At 53.4% G+C, this 25444-nt stretch overlaps 1 protein-coding gene across 1 annotated transcript; it reads right to left on the minus strand.

Annotated features, from left to right (window-relative positions):
• Positions 1-588: 588 nt before the first annotated feature.
• Positions 589-25180, minus strand: FSTL3 (follistatin like 3). Its single transcript, XM_044999033.1, has 5 exons — positions 24919-25180; positions 15098-15283; positions 8651-8866; positions 4113-4340; positions 589-3181 (listed from the first exon to the last, which is right to left on the minus strand). Exons 1-5 carry the CDS (start codon positions 24992-24994, stop codon positions 3129-3131), a joined length of 759 nt encoding a protein of 252 aa, XP_044854968.1. The 5' UTR covers positions 24995-25180; the 3' UTR covers positions 589-3128.
• Between the last annotated feature and the right edge of the window lie 264 nt (positions 25181-25444).

The raw sequence follows: 25444 nt of genomic DNA on the forward strand, positions 1-25444 counted from the left end.
CTGGTCAGTGATGCCCAGATGGCTTTACCACATGATGGCTGTTTGGCAGCCTATGTGAAATGAGTTTGGCAGGTCTCAATCAGCCCCCCAATCCGGGACAAGCAACCACAAAAAAACCACCACCTCCATGGCTACTAACTGCTCCCCTTGGCTGTCAATCTCAGTGGCGAGGCCAAGGTCAGGGCTGAGATATATTGTTGGGGAAGTTGGTGCTGTTGCTACCCAGGATGCACCTGTTCTATGGATGACAGAAGACTCGTCTCCACTGCTGTCACTCAGACTGGAAAAAAGAGGCACATTTTTAACAGCGATTACTCACTGGAATCGTTGAGCGTTCGCCATCTTTCAATCAAATTAAATGTCTCTTTCCTAAACACATACTCCAGCTCGACCACAAATTACCGGTCTTGCTGCAGGAATCACTGGTTGCAATGCTCTGCCCTGTGGTATGCAAGCAGCCAGACTAGACTAGTTCATCAGAATGGCCCCTGCTGGCCCTCAGCTCAATGAATCTGGGCCACGGCCTCCACTTTAGAAATTACTAAAAGAAAAGAACAACGTGGAACTGGTTTTATTCCTTTTAATTATAACCCAAAATGTAACATAGCAGTAAAATGCCCCCGAACAATATGGAATAGGAAACATACATGTTACATGGCATACGTAAAGGATGGGGACACAACCATACAAAAATAGAAGAGAGGGGATTTTTTTAATCTATATAATAATATAAAGGCGACGGTTTCCGAGCCGCGTGGTGTTGGAGCCGATATGCTATTTACACAGGTCACAACACACACGATGTCGCCGGGGATGGTGAAAAATAAATACCGGGGATGCGATCGGAGGAAGCTGAGCTGAGGATCCAGAGGGGGGCGGGGCAGCTGCCCCGCCCCCTTTTTGAATGTGTCCATGAGGTTCTTATGATGTGTTTGCTAAGCCAGGGACGGCTGTAATGTCCCGAGGTTCAAGAAACCAACCTGCTGGAGAGGGGGCAGCTGGGGTGGGTCACAAAGGAGCCAGGCACCGTTTCCAGGACACCACAGGCCAACCCAACGTAACAGCAACTAGAGACACCTGGTGCCATCAGGACCCCTGTGGGCTGAGCTCTGTTAATACACAGAGGGGGAGAGAGCGGCAGGAGGTTGGAGGAGATGCTAACTGGACTAGACAGACAACAGGAGCGGAACTGAGGCACAGGGACCCCAAAGTCACACACAGATGCTGTGGCAGGGCTGGGAATTAAACCCAGATCTCCTGAGCCTCAGTGCTTGACCACGCAGCCAACCTTCGTCTCGCAACGCTTCCCTATTTGCCAAGCACTCATCCCCTCTCTTCCCGCCTGCCCTCCCCACTTTCTAGTGAGCGACCGTCTTTGGGATTCCTTCCCTGTTTGTGCCCCGGCCCTGGTGCTCAGTGTCAGCAGCCGGGGGAAGGGGGGCAGTTTGCAGTCAACCTGCAGCATGCGCTGTAGCTAGCAGTGGCCTTTCAGCATGGGCCTGATGGCGACCGGGGGGCTAACTATCGAGGGACTGATCTGAAAACCCCAGAACGATATTTAGAACCCAAAAGGCGCTGGGCCGGGTTCTCCTCTCACTTACACCGCTGTCAATCACAGCGACTCCCCTAAAGCCGGGGCAAAGCTGATGTAGGCGGGATCAGGTTTGTAATGACATTAGGAGAGGTCAGAGTCGGGGCCAAAGCTGCCTGCCTGTCTCTTTAACGCACATCCCCTTGGGGCCCTGGTCTCAGATGCCTTGTCTCACAGCCTCCGAACGAGTGCAAAGTGCTACCCGGCATACTTGCTTTGCACCAGCATCAGTGGCTCCGCAAAGGTAGGGTGACCAGATGTCCCGATTTTATAGGGACGGTCCCGATTTTTGGGTCTTTTTCTTATATAGGCTCCTATTACCTCCCACCCCCGTCCCGGTTTTTCACACTTGCTGTCTGGTCGCCCTACGCAAAGGTGCAGGACAATGAACCCCAGAGGTATTACCAAGATGGGCCTGAACGAAGACCCCCGAGACCAACACCACTGAATTCTGGGTAAATCTGGCTCTGAATCCCGACTGGAGCCCGTTGCGGTTGCAATGATCTGGGCTGGTGTAACCCACTCGTGGCACATTTTTCCTGTCTAGTAGGGAGCAGTCTGCAGCTAGAGGTCAATGAGCCTGCCACAGCACTGGCTACCAGAGCTGATGCTTTCAGCTCCAGAGGTCTCAGGTTCTATCCCTGCTGCCAATGAGCCACCCAGGGACATGGCATTAGAATGGCAAAAAGTTTGCCCCCCTTGCCCATTGTGTGAAACCCAGCCTTGAGGGCAGCGTGCGAGGTTGTGTTACCTCTGCGTCCTCACTGACATTGCTTATTACATGGGGACCTGGATTGGACAAGATCAGGAAAACAAAAGATGCAACAACCACAGCTTTGAACTGAGTTTCCTGCCGTCGGGAGCTGTCCATCCCCACAGCTGAGCCCCTAGGACAGAAAGTCCCTCAAGGGAAGGCTCAACCTCAGATTCCCGCTGGACAGGTCCAGGAACTTCTGCAGATGGGGGCACCAAGAATTAAAACAAAACAATAAATACGTCCGGAAGTGCTGTCTTGGGGCTAGTATACAGCGTGGGCCCAATTCTCAGGGACACTAAGGCCCTCTGGCAGCATAAAGGGGCGTTAAGAAAGGTGGAAATGGCCCCCAGAGAATCCTCCTGCACATGGGGGCCTCCCCAGTCAGTGTAGAGCTGGTGTAAAGATTGTACAATAGTCCAGCTCACAGCCCAGAGGACAGACTGAAGACATGGTTGGAGTGCCCTGTGCTATGGCTAGTCACTGCCTCCCATGGGGAGCAGAGCATAAGTTAGAGCAGCCCAGAGGCTGCTCTAACTTACATCAGGCTCTGAACCACCCAGGACTATGAGGAGCAGAAAGGTGGTTTAAAGCCACCCTAATCTCCCTCCCGTGCCCCAGTCGCAGGAACGGAGTAATGAGAATCGGGCCCTATGCGTCTGCATAACATAAACAGATATAAATAAGAATTTTTCATCTTAATAAATATCAGGTATATGGTTTGTACAATATATACATAATGCCCGTCTCCTGGGTTCGGCCTCTTGGCAAAGAAGGAGTGTTTCACACATAGTTTTCTTCGGCATCGCCCACATCGAGGGGGAACTTGGCCACAGCTGTAAATGGAGCCATAAAAGAAAATGAGCTGCAGGGAAATATTAAACACTACAGTCTGGAGGGCTCAGGGGACTGGGACTGGGCCACGGGGCCTTTCATCTCCAGGTCGCTGGTGTAACGTGGCCCATCACAAGAGTGGTCAAAAGTCATCCCTCTGCTCTCGGGACAGTTCTCAGCCCAGTCCCCAGCGGGCAGGTCTCTGGATCAGGGGAAGCCGAGCACCTGGGATCTGTTCCCAGCTCTTCTCCAGGCTCAGTAGGTGACCTTCAGCGAGTTGTTTACAGTGCAGCCACATCATCTAAAGTAGCCCGGATAATCTGGGGTGCCTGAGTCTGGGAGTTCCACTTCCAATCCCCCAAAGGTCAGACTCCCAAGCACTCAGCGTCCGGAAAAAGGGCCAGATTTTCAGAAGAGCTCACCCACCCCCCATTTCAGGCCCCAAAATGAGGAACAGATTTTCCCTAATGCTCAGCACCCAACGCCAGGAGCCCATCTGAGAATCCGGCCCCCTTTTCCCAAGGCCTGATTGGGAGCTGAGCTCCCTTGACAATCTTAGGGCCTGAATTCCCAGAGGGGCTGAGCCCAGGCCGCCCCCATTGACCTCAGTTAGAATAGCGAGTGCCCGGTGCCATTGAAAATCACGCCCCATCTCTTGAAGCTGAGCGGTAACAGTCAGAAGCAGAAATTGGACGCTCGCAAATGGAGGCACTAAAATTAGAGGGCACGGGACTGAGAGGACAGAGCCGTCAGCCTGGGGAATCCCTCTCCACTCTCAAAAGCCCCCTACAAGTGTTGTCTGTGTTGTTTCTCAACACATCTTTACGCAAGGTCTGATTGCGTGTGTGGGGGGGGCCGACCAGCCAACTCTGAACCACATCCCCATCCACCGTACCCAGGTGAACGTTCTCCAGGGCAAGAAGTGAAACATACCTAAGCAGCTTCCGTAGTGCCGGACTCCGATAGATCTGCCCAAGAAGCAGGTTGCCCGCCGTAGATGGCAGGCAGACGGGTAGGTGACGTTGTTGTTGCCGCAGAGAGTGTGGTCCAGGGTGGAGGGATCAGGGCAGGGGGCCGTCCTGCACATCACACAGTGGGCACTGCCTGTCTGGTCCACAACGCAGGTGTGGGTCCCGGGGCACACCACGCTGGAGCAGGACTCTAAGGGAAGCAGTCGCAAGCCGGAGAGTGAGCTTGGTCAGAGCATGTGTGCGCGTGGTTCAAGCTCCAGCAACAGAAAGTTCTAGAGCTGCTTTTCTACGGGGGGCAGCGTTCAAAGGATCATTGTGGACCAAATACTGCTCTCGGTTTCACCAGATTAACTCCAGAATAACCCCCCTGGTTTCAGTGAGGTTTCTCCAGCTCTACATTGAGGTAACTGGGAGCAGGATTTAGCAACAAGTTTTGCTGGAAATTGTGCTTCCCCTTTTTTATTCAGCACAAATCCAGATATTTGGCTACTGGTAAACATTTGCTTCTCTTCACCAGCAGAATCATAGGGTTGGAAGGGCCCTCAGGAGGTCATCTAGTTCAACCCCCTGCTCAAAGCAGGACTAATCCCCAGACAGATTTTTACCCTAGTTCTCTAAATGACCCTCTCAAGGATTGAACTCACAACCCTGGGGTTAGCAGGCCAATGCTCAAACCACTGAGCTATCCCTGCCCCCATGTGGTTTTAGACGGTGTTGTGCATCTGATGGCTACTAGTTTGTGCCTCTGTAGATCTGGGTACAGGAGCAAATCGGATCATAAGTGCAATGAATCTCATGGTCTCATCTGCCCCCAGCATGACACTTGCACACTTCCCCAGCTGATGGAAACCGGTGACCCTCCCTTTGGCCCCTCACCACTGCCCGACTGATGGTCTGTGCTCAGAAGAGGGCAGAGGGATATGCAGGCCAGAATTTAGGTGCAACAGCAGAGCAGAGCAACACTGGGACCTCGGTTTAGACCGGCACAGGTGCTGGAAGTCAGAATAGAGGTGCACTGTGTGTGGGATGCCCCTGTCTGCACTGTACCTAATGCCACAGTCCCTTGACCTGGGTACTAATTCACTCCAAATTAAAACAAGAAGCAAATTGTGGCTTTACCATCCCTAGCCACTGCCCAGCCAGAACCAAATGGACCTGGCAAACTGCTGGGTTCTCGACGCACTGAGCAGTCACAAGAGTGCTAACCCGCACGCTAAGCTAGCCAGAACACATGGAGCAACGGCTGATTTCTGCTCTGACAGCCCGCCTGCGTCCCATCTCTGCTGTGTACACACATACGCCAGCAGACAGGGGCATTCCATGGCAGGCGTGCGTCATCACTTACTGTAGATTATAAACACTCTTTCACAGGGGTTTAAAACTTCAGCTCTTTTTGAAGCTGGATCAGGCGGTGACTCGACAGCCCAGCTCCCCAGATTTGGCTTTTAAGATGATTTCGACAGGAAGGAATTTCAGAGAGGGGGCTGGCAAAAATAATAGGCATAATAAAGCTGCCAGACCTTGGCAGGTTTGGGATGTTTTTCTGGTCTGTTTTTTTTTAAAACAATAGCTGGATGCATCTAAGTGACATGTTATGGGCCGCTGTTCTTTTGTCGGTGATGTATGTAAAACCCCCATTAAATCCAGAGCTCTTTACGCATCAGAAGATGCTACTCCAGTGTAGAATATACAGCGCATTCAATACCGGGCATCGTATTTCAGTGAGTACATAGGGCTTAAAAATCCCATTGGGCTTAAAAATCCCTTGTGCAGTTATTGCCGAAGGAGGATCCCTTACGAAGGAGAAGGGCAGCGTTTTATGCTGCTGCGATTGCAAAAGCCTTTAGAGTCATGCACTTCCTATTGGATTTGGAGAGCAATTTGGAGAAAAAATAGGATATACGTTGCTGTGCACTGTTAAACATCTGCCACTTATCACCCAGAGGTGGCTGCATTTCAGTGATGGATAAAGTAACCCCCACAGCAGTAGATCAGGTTGCAAATTTCTTTGGGATGGTTCAGGTTATCTAATGAATAAAAGTAACACCTTCCATTTATCATCTTCACTCCTCAGCTTCCGTTGAGCCTACTCAGCTTAGTACATACGAGGCCACATCCACAACTGGTGTAAATTGTCATTGTTCTATTTATGGCAGTTTGCAGCAGCTGAGAATCTGCCCTCTGGTACATGAGGTTATGCACTTCTCAGAGGGTGTGTCTACACTGCACATTAAGCCCAGGCTCTGACCCTGGTTTGAGCCCAAGCCCCACTTCTGTCCACACACAAATCAATCTGACTCGGGTCAGCAAGCACTCAGGACCCTGGGAGGAGGCTGGGTCAAGCACTGTCATTTTGCAGTGTGGACGCAGCTGCGCAGTGCGGTATGGTCACATTAGCACAGCTGTGAGACTCTGGTCCAGCAAATGTAAACCCAGGTTTACAATGCAGTGGGACGCTCAAAGGCAGACTTGGAAATACCAAGTCCACAAATCCGGGTCCCCCAGATCCAGGTTTACAATGCAGTGGAGACATACCCAGAGACTCCCTACAACTCTTAGATGCAGCAGGGTAAGTTAGACACGGGGGGCCTAATCCTCATCTCACTTACACCAATGTACATCAGAGGGGAAGCCAGGGGAATTATACCAGTGTAAACGAGATCAGAAGCAGGGAGTGACTTTCAACAGGTTCTTCATCAAAAGCTCAAAGACTTCAGGGTTCAATGCTGCCACTAGTACCCATGCTGAGTGGTACCTTGCTAGACAAGGCCCTCCCCGGGGACTTGCCATGCAAAGAGAGTGGCAGAATCGGGCTATTCAGTATTAGAAGATTCTGGTTCTTACTCATAAATTTGCTACATTCAGGGTTTCTCGGTTCTATTCCGCCAATGACCTGTTGGGTGACTGTGGGCAGGTCACCTCACTGCCCTGTGCCTCAGTTCCCCCTTGGGTTATCATGACACTGGCCTCCTCTGTAAAGAGTCTGAAGCTCTACTGGTGAAAAGTGCGAGATAGGAGCTTGGTATTGTTATTTAGAAGGACGAAATAATGCAACATCTGCTCTCCTCACAGCATTTCCACCTAGGGACAAAAACAGCCGGGAGAAAGACAGATCTCTCATACCGGGCCTCTTGTCACGTTAAAATAACCCATGAAAATAAAACTGGAGCTAGGCCCGAACCAGATAATAGATTGGCCCCTACTAGGGTGACCAGTAGGACCAGTAGGTCCCAATTTTATAGGGACAGTCCCAATATTTGGGGCTTTGTCTTCTATAAGTGCCTATTACCCCCCACCCCCGTCCCGATTTTTCACGCTTGCTGCCTGGTCACCCGAGCCCTTAGAGAAGCCCAGATTTGAACTCCATCTCTCTGGCCCAGCTCTGCTCCTAGACCCCCAGAGCACCTGACTGGCTGAATAGGTCAGAGGCCCTGCAGGAGACAGGAGCCTGTGCTCCCACCGCTGCCCTTGGCGTTGGAAACTGGGCTATGGAAAGTGAACGCTGGCTGGGGTGCAGGGATGATCCAAACGGAGCAGCAGGGATCTGCTGAGTGGGGCCCGCTCAGCCCTGGAACCAGCTGCCACGTCATGGCCGAGGGGATTCACGGGTCTCCAGATTGGGAAGGGTTTGGGGATCCTGAGGGATGGATTAACCTCTCTCTCTCGATAGCCCCGGAGCATGGTCAGGAGGGGCCTTGACTTAACAGCTCAGCTGGAAGACCGTGCCTCAAACAGGGCCTTGGCTTGGAGCATGAGTCATGGCAGGGGGCTCTCTCAGACCCTAAAGCTTCTGGCTCAGAGGCAAGAGGTAAGAAGTAGGGGAAGGGCGTGTAGGTCAAACCCAGCTCCGGCCTGCCAGCCCCTGTGCCAGTGACCCACACGCTGCCATCCAGAGCTATTCTCCCAGCTCCACTCTTGCGTTGAGGGGGCCAGTTCTGACCAGGCATAAATGTGTGCGGCTCCTTTGGGGGTCATGGGTTTCCACCCACTAACAATCGACTCTAAATAGGACCCTGCCCTTCCACAGCGAATTCCCATTTCCGCTGCAGGCGGCACAGCGGGCACGTCAGGGGAACGGCCCCAGGCTCCTTGCCCAGTATAGAAATCTCCCACGCTAGAGGGATACGCCACGGGTACCTCAGTAGGGGAATCGCTGCAAAGTCACCTCCAGGGGCCAGGAGTCTAAAACTCTGCCTCAGAGATGCCAGACATGAGGAGCGGGGGAAATGCTTGTACCAAGCCTTGAATGTGGTAGGGCTGCAAGTGCCAGCTACTGGGGAAGCTGCCCTGGGTGGAAAGGGTGACCCGTGAGAACATCCAGCTTGACAGCACCGGAGAAGCAAGGACAAGCTGAAATGATTGAGCACCGTTTCCTCCAATTCCCAAGGGAACTTGAAACACACTCGCTTTGGGGGGTTTTAGGATAGTTCCACTAAGGCTGCCCGTCGCGTGCAGGGAGAGGGCCAGGACGCGGGAAGAGAAAGGGGGGCCCCGACGTACTTTTGCATTTGCCCTGGTACATCACTTCCAGGTCGGGGTGGTCTCTGCACTTAGCCGTCAGCAGCTCGCACTCGTCGCGGTAGGTGTAGCCATCCGAGCCGCACACCTGCAGCTTCCTGGGCAGGCTGGAGCAATCCGGGGCGCAGGCGCAGTGGGGACGGCCGTGTTTCATCTTGCAGACTTTGCCAGGGCCGCACTCCACCCCCTCGCAGGTCTCTGGGGGGAAGGAAAGAGGCATTAGCACAAGGGAGCCCCCACTCGGTTTGCACCGGGGCGCGTCCTCTCCCGCTGCAGAGGGATCGAAGGTGGCAAGGGGACCCAGAGACACAGGAGCGGACCAAGAACCAGCTGTGGTTCAAAACTGGCTCACCAGCCCCTTGGTGTGAGGCAAGATGAATTAACCCCTTAACGCCCACAGGGACTGAAATCCTTTCTTTAATCGCAGGACAGGAGCAAGCAGCATAACTCCTGTTATGAGAGTGCTCCATCAATGAGAGATGGCTGCGCATATCTAAACAGAGGGCCCACAGTGACGGTGCCAGCAGGGGGCGCTCAAGACAACGCAGTATTGGTCCTGGGTTCGATCAGACCAATGACACCTCCTGTTGAGCCCCGTCAAAGGCTTCTTGTATGTTGTTCTTTATACCCCAGCTGCTCATAACCGCCCCCAGCTGGGCCAGAGACTGGGGGAGAGGATACAGCACCGTGGCCTGCTCAGTCCTTGGACTCTGCTGGGGCCACCATCGAGAGTGCTCACTACCGTGCTGGCTTTTGGGATGGGCCCGTCTCCTAGGAACCACCACCCCCAAGACCCGCCCAACTCATTACACACACGGATGGTAACAGCTACCGGTTCTCTCTGGGGTCAGCCCTGGGGGATTGGATGTGGAGAGCTCCTCGGGCTTTGTCTAGACAAGGGGTTGTTCCCTCCAGCTTGAATGCGATTTGCCCTCCATCTGGACGCAGAACTCCCTTGATTAAGTGTTCAGTTTCAGATCATGCCCGGTAGCCCGGGCTTTACCCTGCGCCACCTCAATCCTGCTAGTACCTGTGCAACTACAGGATAATGACACAAAGTCCTGAGCCACTCAGCCCCGTAACGGTCTGGTTCCTGCCCAATGGGAGCCGTGGAGCCGGCGCTTGGGGCGGGGGCAGCGTGCGGAACCCCCTGGCTGTCTCCACACGTAGTAGCCAGAGGGGAGACATGCTGCTGCTTCCGGGAGCCACACAGAGCCATGGTAGACAGGGCGTCTGCCTTAGCCCCGGTGTGCCGCCAACCAGACTTTTAACGGCCCAGCCAGCAGTGCTGATCGGAACCGCCAGGGTCCCTTTTCGACCAGGTGTTCCGGTCAAAACCCAGACACCTGGCAACCCTAATAACGGAGCAGATCTGCAGCTAGAAAAGTCGCTCCATTCATCAGCGGAGTCAGACTGGCTTACAGCAGTCGAGGGGCTGGCCCCTATGTTCAACTGCCAGCTGATTTTTTTGTTGTTGAGACATTTCTTTCTCTCGTGCAACAGAGAACCCTGCCCTGTTGTGCACGGCACCCTCCAGAAAGCCCAGCCTGTGCACGCGGCTGTGTGATCAGCAAGTTCTCTTTCCCAAACAATACCCAGCCCTGTTTCGCTCCAGGCCTCCGTGACTGGAAAACGAGAATGGGCAACAGCGAGGGGGGAAATCTGTCTGGGACGCCTCTTTCCCTACGGGCAGGGGAGGAAGAAACAGATGGCTGCATTGTCGCACTGGGTCGCCTCCTAGCAAAAACAGTCTGCGCGGGTTCAACGGGGCCGTTGAACTCATGTGCGTGTGTGGCAAGCTACGGAATTTCCCCTGAACCCGGGAGACATTTGGGGAGTGAGCAGTGCGAGCTGGGGGGGGAGGAAAGCGACATTGGCTCCTATGAGAGGCTAGTTATCACGTCTCCAGAGGTTGGAGGTGTGTGGTGGGCGGGGGAAATCAGGTTGCTCCAGTGGGAGCGTTTACGCCATGTCCCACAAGTGTGACTCGGACCCATTGCTCCTGCTTTGCAGGACCACTCCCTTCCCCAGTGCCCTCGGCATCTTCTCTAGCCAGTCGGCGGCGGGGTCAGCTTTCCTGCCCCCTTTGGATCAGGGGAACACGGACACCTACCAGGGTATTATTTGCAATGTGTCTCTTTGGACCTAGAGAATCCTCCCCCTGTGGAGCTATTCCTTCACTGAAGTGGGAGGCGGGGGGGCGGGGGGAATGTTACCCCAGGAGCTCGGGGGGGGGGAGGAGAAAGTGCCCCCATTCAGTAAGGGGAAGGGATTGACCGTGGGACATGGTGTGGTGTGGTTTCCCTGGAAGATCGCGTAGGGAGGAAGGTGGAATTCCCCCAGGAGTTTCTCCCTATTTTGCAGGGGGGAAATCCCCTGGCAGGGGACCAGCTGCTTTTCCTGTTCGCCCCCGGAGCTCCATATCCAAGCAGTAGCCATCGCCTGGAACAGGGCCTGGCCTGTGAGTCAGAGGCCCTAGATCTGCCGGGGCTGAGTGAATGAGCTACGTGGGGCTCGCTCCTGCGGGCAAGCAGCTCTTTCACATGGACGAGCCTCGGCTGAACTCGCCTGGTGCGGGCCACGCTCCAAACAGGCCACGCCCTTCGGCGAGCCAGGCTGGGCGAGTCCAGCACATGCAGGGCTCTTTCTGCACCGGGCGTTGCAGTGGGGAGGGCTGCTAGACAGATAAAGCATGAGCCTGGGGTGGGGGGGGGGGGGAAGGGGTGGGGCTTGCCACTGCTCCATTCCCAGCAGCCTCGACCCCTCACCCACGTTAGCTTTGCAGAGCCCCGACTGAGGCTCAGTTCAATGGACCCAGAATGCCCCAGAAGGAACATAACCTGCCTCTGGCATGGAAACCTGGCACCCTCCTCCATTCGGGAGCCCTGGGGGAGCTGCCAGGACCTTTCTGCCACTCTCCAGCTGACCTGGCTGCAGAGCAGGAGGAGACACTGTGCTAGGGGCAGAGTGACACAGTTTCTCCTGGAGCAGAGCCAGGAGCTGGATCACAGATCCTGCCCTTTTCCAAGGCCTCCTGCTCATCGGCTAGCTCTGGGGGAGGTTCCTTTCTGGCACGCTGGGGAACGGGCAGGATCAGATTGGACTTTATGGGGGTTTCTGTAGTGTGGGGAGTTTGTTCCTCCTCTTGCTTTGGGATCCTCTCATCTCTGGGATCCTGAGGCTCTGATAAACCCCGTGCAGCAGATCGGTGCCTGGCTATAGCAGCAGAGCTAAACGTAAGCAGAAGCTGAGCAGATCAAGGAGCTCTGTTACCTCCTTCTGGACGGGGTAAGTGAGGAAGGCTGGTCCTGTGGCTAAGGGCTCAGCCCGTGACGCAGGAGAGCTGGGTTTAATTTCTGGCTCGGCCACTGATTCATCACATGACCTTTAGCAAGTTGCTTAGAGTTTTCAGAAGGGCTCAGAAGCAGCCAGGTTGTCCAAAGCTCCTGGGCCCCACCTCTCTCTGTGCCTCAGTTCCTCCGCTGCAAAATTGGGAGAATAATCTTCCCTATGCCGGCCTTGTGCATGTCAATTGTAAGATCTCTGGGGGAAGGGCTGGCTCTTGCTCTGCGGCGTGCCTGGCACAATGGGGTCCCAATCTCAGTCTCGCGGTGTAGGCTGAGGTGCAGTGAACAGTAATCATTGACCTGGAGGCTGATTCTGCAAGGTGCTGACTTCCCTCAGTGCTCATTAAATCAGGACCTTTACCTCCGTTCCCTCCCAGCGCTGCCTGACACTCAGCGACGTCAGACACCAGAAGCAGACCTGATCCTCGGAATCTTGAATTGGGGGAAGTTTCAAGTCTGAATCCTGCAGCCTGGTCTCTATAAGGAATCAAGGACCAGGAGGGCAGTTTCAGTTTTGCCTCTAACCTCTCTCACTACCCGTCACGTCATTCCCCTTCTGGGGACCTCTCCAAGGCTGAATTAAGGGCAGTATCTGTGTTCAGGCAGGAGAGGGGTGCATCAGGGCGGGGGAAGGCTGTTCGTTAATGGCCTTTGTAAAACAAATGACTCAATGAACCACGCGGCCTTTCCAACCCACTCCCTTACTACTGCGGTCAGCAGGTCTTCTGGCCTGTCCTCACATGGCCGTGCAAGTGTGACGCGAGGCTCCGTGCCTCTGGCTTGCTCCGAAACATCTGGAGGGCTTGGAACGCACAAACTGGAGTGTTTCCATTTTTTGAACTAGCCCGTTCTATAAAGACATTTGGAGATGTTGAAAGGGGAGAGCTGTAAATAAATAAATAAACATTCCCCCTCGGGGAAATCTGCGGCCGGCAGCTGGAAAGGGAGGATCTGGCAAGAGGAAACTGTTATTTCCCCGGGAACGAGCCGCCGCAAGCTGGCTTAGCGCCCTCGGATCTCTGCTCCTCCCTGCCCCAGCAGCGGTGTCCAGGGCTGGAACTGCGTTCCAACAGGACTGGGGGGAATTGCACAGTGTGGGGCGGCAGTCAATTGTCCTACGCTGCCCCCTTGCAAGCCCCCATGCAGGGGGCGGGGCCAGCAGTGGGAGGAGGAGTCTCCGCAGTGCACATCATGGACACGCAAGGCTCCTCTGGAACGCGGGGCAGCCCATAGGCAGCTGTAACACAGCGCACGCCTGGCGTTATTCTGGTCGACGTCAGGGGCCGTCCCAGTCCTCGGTGCCACCCAGGATCCTGAGGGCATGATGCCAACTTCGCCCCCTTGGGCTCTTGCCTCCAGCTGGGGATCTTGCTGCTTGTGCCCTGCTCCCCGCTCCTGTTGCTCTAGGATTTGGCTGGGAGTGGCGGGGCAGGGAATATCCCCCCGCACCTCCGGATCCTGATAGAACGTATAACCACGGGCCACGACGGGGGGAAGGAACCTCCAGGTCGTCCCTCCCCCACATGCAGGAGCCGGGAGAAACAAGGTCACACACTTTTGGCCTCACAGCCCACGTCAGCATTTACACCAGTGCAAAGTGGGCACAAATGGCTTCCCCGTTCCAGGGGGGTTCCGTTTACACCCCTCTGCGCTAGTGTGAACAACCACGCGCCAGACACAGCAGTGACTTGGCTCAGAACCAACTCTGCTGGTTCCATGTCGGAGCCCAACCCAAAAAGGGGCCTGTTTGTCTAGGTCCGCTGTGGCCGGTCTCCTGAGCTACCAGGCCAAGACGGTGGAAATGCTGCAAGAACAGACAATGGCTGGAGATTTCTGCTTTGCAGGACCAAACTCCCCCAAGGGCGACGCCGGAGTTGATGCCATTTTAAATGTGAACCCAAAACCTCTGCTCCTAGCGGCTGTTTGTGATCTAGTAGCTCTGACAACAGCCTGGGACTCAGGACACCTGGGTTCTTGTCCGAGCTCGGCCTCTGACCTGCCACGTCACTCTGGGCAAATCGCTTCCCTTGTTTCACCTCCCATCCTTTACCTGCTCTCTCTATTTAAGCGAATATCTTTCGGACAGGGACAGTCTCCCTCTCAGTATTGCTGCAGCTAAAGCACCGCAGCACAGACACGTCCTATGTTGATGGAAGGGGTTTTTCTATCCAGGCAGTTAACCCATCTCTCCAAGAGGCAGTGGCTAGCCCAGGGGTCGGCAATCTCTGGCACGCGGCTCGCCAGGGTAAGCACCCTGGCGGGCCGGGCCAGTTTGTTTACCTGCCGCGTCGGCAGGTTCAGCGGACTGCGGCTCCCACTGGCTGCGGTTCACCGTCCCAGGCCAATGGGGGTGGCGGGAAGCGGTGCGGGCAAGGGATGTGCTGGCCGCAGCTTCTCACCACCCTCATTGGCCTGGGACAGCGAACCGCGGCCAGTGGGCGCCACCGTCGGCCGAACCTGCCGACGCAGCAGGTAAACAAACTGGCCTGGCCCGCCAGGGTGCTTAGCCTGGCGAGCCGCGTGCCAGAGGTTGCCGACCCCTGGGCTAGGTTGATGTGAGAATTCGTCCGTTGACTTAGCCACGTCTACACCAGGGGTTAGCTCGACCTAACCACACAGCACAAGGCATGACTTTTTCACTGCCCTGAGCCATGTAGCTGGGTTGAGCTAATTTTTAAGTGTAGACCAGGCCTTTGTGGTTACCTCCGCACTGCAAAAAAACCAAACACCCACCCACGTCAGCGGGTCTCTGAGCCCAGGTCAGTTCACTCGGGCTCACGCCACAGGGCTAAAAATAGCCGTGTAGATGTTCCTGCTCCGGCTGGAGCCCGGGACCCAGCGAGGGGAGAGGGTCTCAGGGCCCAGGGGGGAATGTTTAAACTGCTATTTTTAGCCCTGTAGCACAAGCCCGTGTCTGTTAATCTGGGCTCAAAGACTTGCTGCCACAGGGTGTTTTTTTGCAGTGTAGACGTACTGTGTCTCTAGATGCTCCCATAACACTATGCGGTATTTATAATAAAACACAACAGGCTCGGGCCTCTAAGGACAGCGGGGCGGCTGTATTGTCAGCAAGCACATCTACCTTTGCAAGGGTGGCACGGCACCAGCCCAAGGAACCCCAAGAGGCTGATCTTGTTCCCTGGCTGGGTGTAGTTGGACCAAGCGACGTCAACGTTGCTATTGCCGCAGCATTCCTCCCAGGTCACGTCGGCCTTCAGGATCATGGTGCATTTTGCTTCCTTGCCCTGCTGCAGCCAGCAGATCCCGCCTGCCAGGAGAAAGCAGACCATGAGAACCACACTTGAGAGGCTGTGTCCTTAAGATGCGTTTATTGGCTAAAGCCACTCCCTGGACAGAGAGCCCGCCCGAAGCCTTTGCACCGCTAAACCAGTGCATAATACGTGAGAAGTAGTTCCCCACCTACTGGTGCTTCTAGATACTTGAGGTTCACAAGCTGGCTGTCGACACAACAGAACTCAACCTCGGGGTGGGAATAAACTAATATTTAGGGCTGGATTTGCAAAATGTGTGTCAGCCTGCTATGGCATGTGCAGTTGCCCAGTATGCCTGGGCTTTGCACAGGTGGACACAGATATCTGTGCAGGTGCATTCATTGTGCCTGGCTTGGGAAATGCAGGGGGTACTGAGTAGCACGGTCTGCAAATGGCAAACGGTCTGCAAATTGCTGTGTTTGAGACAGGCTGTCTCTCTCTCTCCTCACCCCCTCCTAGTGCCTTCTCTGAGCCAGACCTGACTGACCCTCACCCATCTCTGGCATTAGACTCTGGAAAACAGACACGGGGTAGCTGTTAAAGAGAACAGCACCAAGAACCTAAAGTGGCAGTTCCCAAACCCCTTCATTTTCATCTGCAGGGCTGGATACTCATGAATCTAGTTCTACAGATGGGGCCCAAGCTATAGTCCTGAGCTCCAGACAGCAAAGCCCCCAACATTGAAAGATTTGCAGTTCTGTCAACTCCAAGCATTCAAAGTCATGAGTTGGGCCCCAAAATTCCATCAGATTGGCTTGAAAACCATGCGACTTTTCAAAAATAGCAGCTTTGGGATGCTTTTCATCTGCCTTCCCGTATCATAGCCTCTAGTGGGTCACGTTTTCAAGTTTTTCTCAGCAACCACAAGGGCGAGAATCTTTTTTTTTTTTTTAAATGAAAGTCAAGATTCTCTCTTATTCACATGAATCCAGGATCTGGGGCTTTCAGAAAGGCACTGAACAGCACGAGGCTTGCAATTCAATCGCAATTCAATCCTAACCGTGGATGTGCAAAAAGAGGTTTCAATCTGGGATTAGATTTCAAGCCTCCCTCCAAGTGTCCAGGGATATTTAGCTCTGGAGATTCTGAGCTCCCCCCCCCCCTTGTTACTTCCCCCTTTCTTAGGTTTTCATCGTTTACAGCCCCCCCTTCAAAAAAAAAACAACAAAAAAACACAGAGGATTCAAGCAAGACTAGAACAAGCTGAAAAGACCTTGCACCTCACTGGCAGCACAATGAATTTCCCTGGCCTAAAACACCCCACGGATGCCCTGATTCCATAGCTTAGCCCAGCCTGGGGTCATGGCGAGTACTGCCCTGTGTCCAGTGTGCAGCACTGCACAACTACCGGCTGCAGTGGTGGAGCAGCCGTGTGGGACCATGAGTGGTATGGCAATTAGGATCAATCCTTGTAGTATGCAGCCATGTCTTGACCATTGGGCACTGGAGACAGCCCCTTGGGACACAGCCAGGCCACTGGCATCTGATCTCACTGAGTCAAAAGCCTGTTTGTTTCTTAATCTCATGAGCGAATCATTTCTTTTTTTCTCTCTCTCTTTTGTGAGTGATTCCTTTGCCATTTCCTTCCTTGTAAACCAGCCGCTGCTGACGCTGGTTGGTTTGTTTTCTCATTAGCTTGATTTGGGGTTTCTTAAACGGCTAAAGATGTGGGAGCCCGTTTCCGCCCTCAGATGTGCCGGGGTAAATCTGGAGTGACTCTCTGGTAACCAGTGGAGTTACTTGGGGAGTCACCCCAGTGCACGCTGAGATCAGAGTCTGCTCTGAGCTTCCCCAGCCCGCAATTAACCTGACTTCTGGTTGGGTTGCAGTAGCTCTTTGCCCTGGGCAGCTGGAAGCTCCCAGGGGAAGATTTCCCACTGCAGCCCAGCCTCTCTGTTCTATAGAGGAGAAGATCATAACAGGCTCTGTGTCTGGGCCCTCCCTGATTAAAAGCGCAGGACACCAGGCCCCTAACTGAGGAACAGAAGGTTCCTCGTCTCCCCCTCTCGCCCCTGGTCTAGACGGGTGGGGTGTCTGAGCAGGAACAATGGGAAGAGGGAGCCCGCTGTCTCATTCAGGAGCGGTTCTCCCACCCTGGCCTCATGCAGGGTTAATCCTGAACAAACTCACTGAGTTCTGATCATTCTGTGTGACTAACTGCTGGCCCCCACTCCCTTTCTCCCAATCCCACAATGCTGCAGCCAAGTGTAAACCCACAGAGATGACCCTGGGGCATCCTAACGTGGAGTATACCCCCCTCCATCCACACCTCCCCACCCCCATTGGCCATGGACAGGGGCTGTCACGCCTCGTGCCAGCACAGTGTTTCTTTGCATACAAACTTTGGATTTCTGCTCTTAATCTTACCCATGTTAAAGGCACCACAGAGGGTGTAAACCAGAGCAGGATTCAGCCCCGAACACTGACGTGGTCCTTTGTAAATAGCACTGCACACATATTAATGGAGTTAATCCTCACAGTGCCCCCTGGGGGATGAGTGAGGATCACGCCCCTGATGGGGAAACTGAGGCATGGAGTGATTTAATGGGTTGTCTACATGGGTCTAATGCCCCCTGTGGACATTCTTATTCCAGCATGAGTGGCTTTTTTCAGTTTAGCACAATAAACTAACCCCAAAAAAGGTACTTTATATCTTTGTTTCCACATGCAGCTATCCTAGAACAACGATTCCTGAGTAACTCCATACGTGGACACTCTCGTTCAGAGTGCCTTGTTCTGGTTTAGCTTAATCTACTTGTGAATTAAGCTAAACAGGAACATTTTATTCTAGAATAGAGCGTCCACACATGTTGTTATTCAGAAATGGCTATTCCACTTTAACTTCGCATCCCACCTTTATCCAAAATAAACTTCCAAAACTAGACAAATCCTAGTGGCCATGCAAGGAACTGTAACCACCATGTAACTGGTTTCAATTCACACCTTAGCTTATACCATGTAGACAAGCCCTACTACAAACCTTGCCCAAGGTCAATAACAATGCCATGCCACAGCAGGAAATAGATCCCAGGAGTCCTGACTCCTAGTCCTCTGCTCTAACCTCCAGACCACACTTCCTCCTACAGGCAGGACTAGAAGGCTGAGTCCCAATATCTAACCTGGGGTGGGCAAACTTTTTGGCCTGAGGGCCATATCAGGGTTGCGCAACTATATGGAGGGCCGGGCAGGAAAGGCTGTGCCTCCCCAAACAGCCTGGCCCCCGCCCCCCGACTGCCCCCCTCAGAACACCCAACCCATCCAACCCCCCCTGCCCCTTGTCCCCTAACCGCCCCCTCCCAGGACCCCTGCTCCCTATCCAACCCCCCTGCTCCCTATCCCCTGACTGCCCCGACCCCTATCCACACTCCCGCCCCCTGACAGCCCCCCCCGGGACGCCCACCCCCTACCCAACCACCCTCTGCTCCTCGTCCCCTGACCACCACCTCCCAGAACCCCCCACCCCTAACTGCCCCCCAGGATCCCCACCCCGTTATCCACCCCCCTGCTCCCTGTCCCCTGACTGCCCTCCTGACCCCTATCCACATCCCCGCCCCCTGACAGGCCCTCTGGGACTCCCACTCCCAACCCTCCCTGTTCCCCATCCCCTGACTGCCTCCCCAGAACCTCCGCCCGATACAACCGCCCCCTCCTCCCTGACTGCCCCCCAGGTTCCCTCGTTCCCTGCCCCCTTACCAGCAGCAGGAGCTCGCAGCCCCGACACCCGGCCAGAACCAGCTGTGCTCCCCACGTTGCCCAGCGGGAGTGACGGGCCAGAGTGCGGCCCACGTGGCAGCGTGGCTGTGGGGGAGGGGCCAGGGACTAGGCTCCCAGTCCGGGAGCTCAGGGGCCAGGCTGGATGGTCCCACGGGTCATAGTTTGCCCACGTCTGATCTAACCACTAGACAACACCGCCTCCTTCAGAACTGTACATTGCGATGACGTGGTTATCAATGAGCCTGGAATTTGGCCCTGAGCTGCTTATTCATCTGTTAAGAATATTAATTGGGCTAGACTCCGCTTTGTTACCCGGAACAAACCCCAGCGACAGCTATTCTGGAGTCACGCCATTTTCACACTGGTATAAGTCAAATCAACCTCCGAGGGTTTGTCTACACGTAGAGCGCTGCCGGGGCAGTAGTGCTTAGTGCAGACGCTACCTACAAGAGCTTGTCCCGTCGGCGTAGGGACTCCACCACCCCAAGAAGCGGTAGCTATGTCGACACAGTGCTGTCTACACCAGGGATTAGGTCAGTGTACCTACATCGCTTTTCCACGCCCCCAACGTCGGTTTGTAGTGTAGACTCACTTGTGTAGTCTGCATGTCACAACGTTAGCCCAGAGCCAGATCTTTGTCCCCTCTTGATAAAAAATGTTGGGTTTTTTTAAGCAAACAAACATCCTCTGCAGCATTTGCAACCCAAACATTGCAACATTCTGCTGGTGCAACTGACCGGAAACGGTGAAACTGACCAGCCTGTTGTCCTTGTCCAAGCTGAGAGCAATGTAAAAGGTAAACAAAGAGCAACAAGCGCAAGCCAGATCCCGCTGTTACTACTGCGTGTAGTAATTACTATCCTGAGCAGTCCCATTGATCCTGAGGACAGGGACCTTGTTCTGAAGTGTTTGCAGGATCAAACCCTTTAAAATAGATTGTTAAAAGACTTTCAGTACCTGGGACATTATAGGGAGAGGAATGTGTTTGCTTTTAAAGTATGTCGGGAGCCAGTGTAAATCCACATCACTGCACTGAATTCAACAGAGATACAATGATTTACACCAGCTGAGGATCTGGCTCATGTTTTTTTAGTTTAGCACATGATAAGGGGCTCAGAGCAAATTCCAGGTTCACCCCCCGACCCCTCAGAAAAGTTGGAAAGTGTTTGGATCCGCGATTTTTCACCCATCTCTAAGTCCAGATGCTAATTCTGGCCTGATCCCAAGATGTGCTGAGTTCCCATCGAAGTAAATGGGAGTGGCAGGCGCTGAGGCCCAGATCCCCAAAGGTATTTAGGTGCCTAACTCCTATGGGAGTCAGCCCCCTAAATACCTTTGAGGATCTGGGCCTCTGCCCTTGTCTGCCACCTCTTCTTTCAGTCCTGTTTGCCGCTGCCACAGCCCGTGTGATTCCTTATTGTTTGCTGCAGAGACTGTGCTGGGAAATCTCAGTAACTGGCTGGGTACTAAGCTCTGATGCAAAATGTGGGGAGCTTTGGCCCCCCTCCTCAGGGCTCTGCCGAGCCTCCTCATTCCCGACTTGCAGCCTGCCTGGCTGTTCCAGTCCTAGACAACCCACACACAGCTCCGTCGGTCCTCCCCAATCCTGGCCCCAGCAGACCCAACTCCATCAGTTCCAATCCCGGCATTCCACACAGCTCTGCTGCAACTCGGCCAGCCGTTCCAGTGCTGGGCTCCCCACTCAGCTCCCTGTCAGTCCTCCTCAATCTTAACCTGCAGCTGCTCCAGTCCTGGGCTCCCCACTCACCTCAATGCACCTCCATCCTGACCCACTCATTTCTCTACAGCATTTCCACTACTCATAGGTATTTAAAGTGCCACCGGCACTTTAGGAATAACTGAGGTTTGATCCAGGAAATTAATTAAAATTACCCAAGGACCTCCCGATTTCACAGCATCTCAGTCCCACGAATGTCTGTTCCCACCACACCGCCCCAAAGGCCAGTGAAAAATAGAAGCACAAGTATTAGAAGTGGGCCAAACCCCTCTCCAGGAGCCTCCTTAGTGAAGCAAGGTCATCCTTCCAGTAGGATTTAAATTCATTGCAGGCTGGGAGATGACACACAGATAGCATCTAAAGTGCTCAGCTACCGTGGAGGGGAGAATTTGGATACAATCCGAACAAGGTTTTCGGCTATTTTAGAATAGTTTAGTTGACAAAATAATTTGCAAGTGAAGCGGGGGGTCAGTTGTCCTCAGCCTTATGAGAAAAAACAACTGTTATAAGATTATCACTAACATTTACCCTGTGTCATTACTTTTAAAAAGTAAAACACATCCATTAATCCCATTGCTACTACATAGAACAACTTCTTGCATTTCTAACGGTGCCTAGGTACCATACTACCTAGTGCCTTTCAACTTGAAGGAACCCCAAAGCGCTGTGTAAACTTAACGGTCAGGAGAATTTATACGCAAGTAACACTTCTGCTACTGCTGAAATGCAGCTAGGGAGGAGCACAGAATCTGTTTAACAATGCCCAACAACACAGCACACCAGTTCAGGGAAGAAAGAAGGAAATTAGAATCCCATATCCAATTGCATGCTGCAGGGGAGAATTGGAGGGAGACAGGATGCAACTCTCTGAACTGCAATTTGGCCTGGACCTCAGGGCAAACACCTGTATACTTGTCCTGGGATCTTTAACGAGGAGGAGTGGTCACAAGCTTGGTTTTACAATCCCTGGGAAGGAGTTAATTCCCCAGGTTCCTACTCAGGCAACATTCCTGTTGATTCCGAGGGTGAAAAGCTGAAAACAGGAGTTGTGCCATTGATTTCAATGGAACCAGGATTTCACTCCTTAATTTGTGCCTCAGCAGGGACTGAATCCATCTCTGGTACTTCTCTAGCCTCCACTGCTGGAGTACCTGAGCTCCTTACAAGCTTTGATGCATTTAGGCTCACAGCATCCCTGTGAGGTGGGGGAAGTGCTGTTAAATGGAGGAAGGGGAATTGAATCCAGGTCTCCTAAGTCCAGGATCATGCACAGTGACCGGATCATCCTTCCTCTATGAGAATAAGGACTCCAGGGTTTTGACCCAGGGACTGCCCATGTGGCACTAATCCCCATGATTTAACTGGATCTTGCCTGATATTTGTAACAATTCTTTTGATTTCAGCAAGGATCCGAATGGCCTGTGCTCCCATTGCCAGTCAGCCACCGTATCTCATACAGTGTGCAAGCTGTAGTCATTTTATTCAGATTAGACCAGCGTCAGAGGTGCACCAAGTATCAGGGGAAACATTGCGGTGCAGGCAATGGCACAGATTTGTCTTGTGGCGAAGGCATGAGGCTGGGATCTAGGTTCAATTCCCAGTCCTGCCCTGTGGCCCTTGGGTAAATCACATTAAAATCCATGTCTGTAAAACAGGAATCCTACCTCCCAAGGATGCTGCAAGCATGAAATCTATTAATAATTGCAGCATGCTAAGATGATGCCATAGCTAAGGTGATTGGAAATATTTCTGAAGTCAGGTCCCCATTGACCCCGCTCTATCACCCAAGGAAGAAGCAAAAACCCACTGCCTGGCAGAATTCGAGCTTTATATACAGGCTGAGCAAAACTGCAGTGGGAACGCGGATGCTTTAAAATGTTCTCATAAGATAGGGATTTGTTAGCTGGCGCCTCTGAGGCAGGTTCCCCGGTAGACAGCCAGTAGCAAAATTCCATAGGCAAACCCCACGCTTCGTGTTATTTTATGTTAACAATGTTCTTAACAGACTGCACCTGGCTTTGGAACGCTCCAGTTAGATGGATCTAGGGTTCAAGGGTGCCCCTTTATAAACCCGAGGGGCCTGATTCTCCATTACCTTCCATCTTCAGCAGCAATTTGCAATGGCGCAACGTGACTGTGAAATGCTACCAGAACAGAATGATAGTATCTGGTACTCACTTGGCCCGGGGGTAAATGACTGCATGAGGCAATGGAAAAATCAGGCCCATGGGCAGGGCTGCTAAACTCAAGTCGGTTCCCAGGCTTGGATTTTGAACGCCCAATGTTTCCAGCTGGCGTTTGGAAACCATTTCTAGTTTATAAACGGATAAAACTCAGCACTATGGCTCCCCTAGGAAGCATGTGCGTTCTCTTGCTTTTGAAATCCTTAGGGACTGATCCTGAGGGAAGGGGCGCACCTGTGGACTTCAGTAGGAGTTATGGGTACTCAGCACTTTTTAGGAACTGATCCCAGCGGGCGACTTTTATACTAACACCAACTTTGTGAAACAGACCAGCCGCAGTGTACTGAGATAGCCGGGGGCTTGGCTAACATTTGCCCGTAATCTCTTTGCTTGAGGCTTCCTTCCACAATGAAATCACAGCCTTTATGACACTGCAGGCTATATCAGTATGATCATGATAGCGGGACTTCATCCTTATGTCTTCACACAGGACCAAATGGGGCAGGGAGAGAAGCTATGGGGGAGGGCTGAGGATGCTCAGAACCTCAGAGGATTGGGCCCTTAGCAAGCCTGGTGAGAAGAAATGCCCCAATAGCTACAAAAACGAGGAGTCCGGTGGCACCTTAAAGACTAACAGATTATTTGGGCATGAGCTTTCGTGGGTAAAAAAAAACAACACAAAATGATGCATCTGAAGAAGTGGGGGTTTTACCCACAAAAGCTTATGCCCAAATAAATGTTAGTCTTTAAGGTGCCACCGGACCACTCATTGTTTTTGTGGATACAGACTAACACGGCTTCCCCCGATACTTGACACCAATAGCTAGTCTCCAGTAGTGGCCAGGGGTGAACGACCATCATGCTACATTTACAGTGGTTCTCAACTTTTCCCATACTGGGACGGACGGATGGGCGGGCGAGCGGACACACACACACACACGCACACGCATGCACACGCACAGCTCTCTCCCATCTAGCTAGAAAACCCCTTCCCATTTAGCAATTTGAGAAGGGGGAAAGTGATCACAACCTCCCCCCTGACCCCTGTTTGTGACGATCACTAGGGGATTGCTCCCCTGAGGTTAAGACACCTGCTGAATTACAACACGGGGAGGTTTCAGAGTCTCAGCCCTGTTAGTCTGTATCCGCAAAAAGAACAGGAGTCCTGGTGGCACCTTGAGACTAACAAATTTATTCCAGCATAAGCTTTGGTGTTAGTCTCTAAGGTGCCACAAACACAGGGAGGCAGTTTCTTCCTAAGCCCAGCTGGGGAACGGGAAGAAACATGCAGCAGGTAAATGGATGGGTGTTTGTCTGGCACCGCCCCCCCAGTCTGCCCGAATGCAGTTGTCTAGACGACACCTGATTTGCAACAGCAAATGTCCCTGATCCAAAGTTGCTGCAACCAACCCATCCCGCAGATGATTCGTTTTAAAAGTTAGTAAACTCCAAACGAGCTGCGGAAACACTGAACAGCCTCGCTGGAGGTGCAGGTCTCTGAGCCAGAGCCCTGGACAGACCGCCTGGAGCACAGGTAGCGTCGCGGCCCCCCCGGGGAACCCCGCTCTGCGGAATGGCCGCGTTAGGGCCGGGCGAGGCGGGCGCGTCTAGGAACCAAACCCCAGCCAAAGGTGCGCCTTGCATTGGTGCTGACCGGGGGAGGGGGCAGGCTGGGCTCCGGATCCGGATCCGTTCGGGACAAGGTCCGGTCTGAAAGCAGAACCGGCTTTGAACTCCTGGAGACCTTAGCGCTGCAGAAGAGCAAAGTTTAACCTCAAACCGGGAAAGGGTTTTATTTTGGAGGGGGAATAATCCTCCTCCCCCCCAACTTCTGCCCGGCGCGGTTTGCAAAGCTCACCTGCAAACCAGCTCGCGTCTGCAGCTGCCTGCCCTCCCGTCACTCCGGGCAGCATCGGGTTGTTTGGGTTTTTGGTCGGGGCTGCGACACGCCTGTTGGGAAGAGCTGCGCCTGGAGCAGCCTGGGAGAATCACTTACCCTGGACGGAGTCCCCTTCCCCTCCAGTGATGTGACACCAAATCCAAGCCAGCAGCAGCGCCAGCCAGGCCTTCATGTTGCGCCGAGACAAGCAGCCCCCAAACTTGGAAAGTTGGGTCGTCAACTGCCCACCCCCTGCCGGGTCCCCTCCTTTGCCCCAGGGGCGTGCGGCTCCCGCCGATCTCCGACGGGGCGAGGCGTGGGCTGCCCCTCCAAGTATCTTCGCCTGCTCCCGGCCTGACCTGTTGCCTTTTGAGTTACAAATCTCAGTTTCACACTGGCTATATACAGATTTTTTTTTTCCGTGCAGGGTTGAATCATGCTGCTGGGGTGGGCGGTGCCCGCGCAGCAGCCAGTGAAGTGCCGGGAAGAGCAGTGTGTGTGTGTGTGTGTGTGTGTCTGGCCCAATGTCTGTTTTCAGGCTTGATTGTCTGAGGTTACAAATCCCCCCCCACTGCCCCCCACCCCCACTCTCATCAATAACCTACACACAAGTTGACAGGAGGAGGGATGGGGAGAAAACTCT

The sequence above is a fragment of the Mauremys mutica genome, chromosome 24 (assembly GCF_020497125.1).
Source record: "Mauremys mutica isolate MM-2020 ecotype Southern chromosome 24, ASM2049712v1, whole genome shotgun sequence".
Lineage (NCBI taxonomy): Eukaryota > Metazoa > Chordata > Testudines > Geoemydidae > Mauremys > Mauremys mutica.

What these genes read in the sequence shown, in the direction of transcription:
- FSTL3 (XM_044999033.1), bottom strand. Translation starts at nt 24,994, where the DNA reads ATGAAGGCCTGGCTGGCGCTGCTGCTGGCTTGGATTTGGTGTCACATC. An exon ending in GCCGTGCCACCCTTGCAAAG is followed by an intron (nt 8,867 to 15,097) that starts GTAGATGTGCTT and finishes CCTTCCCCCCAG; the next exon opens with AGACCTGCGAGGGGGTGGAG. An exon ending in GCACTACGGAAGCTGCTTAG is followed by an intron (nt 3,182 to 4,112) that starts GTATGTTTCACT and finishes CTCCATTTACAG; the next exon opens with CTGTGGCCAAGTTCCCCCTC.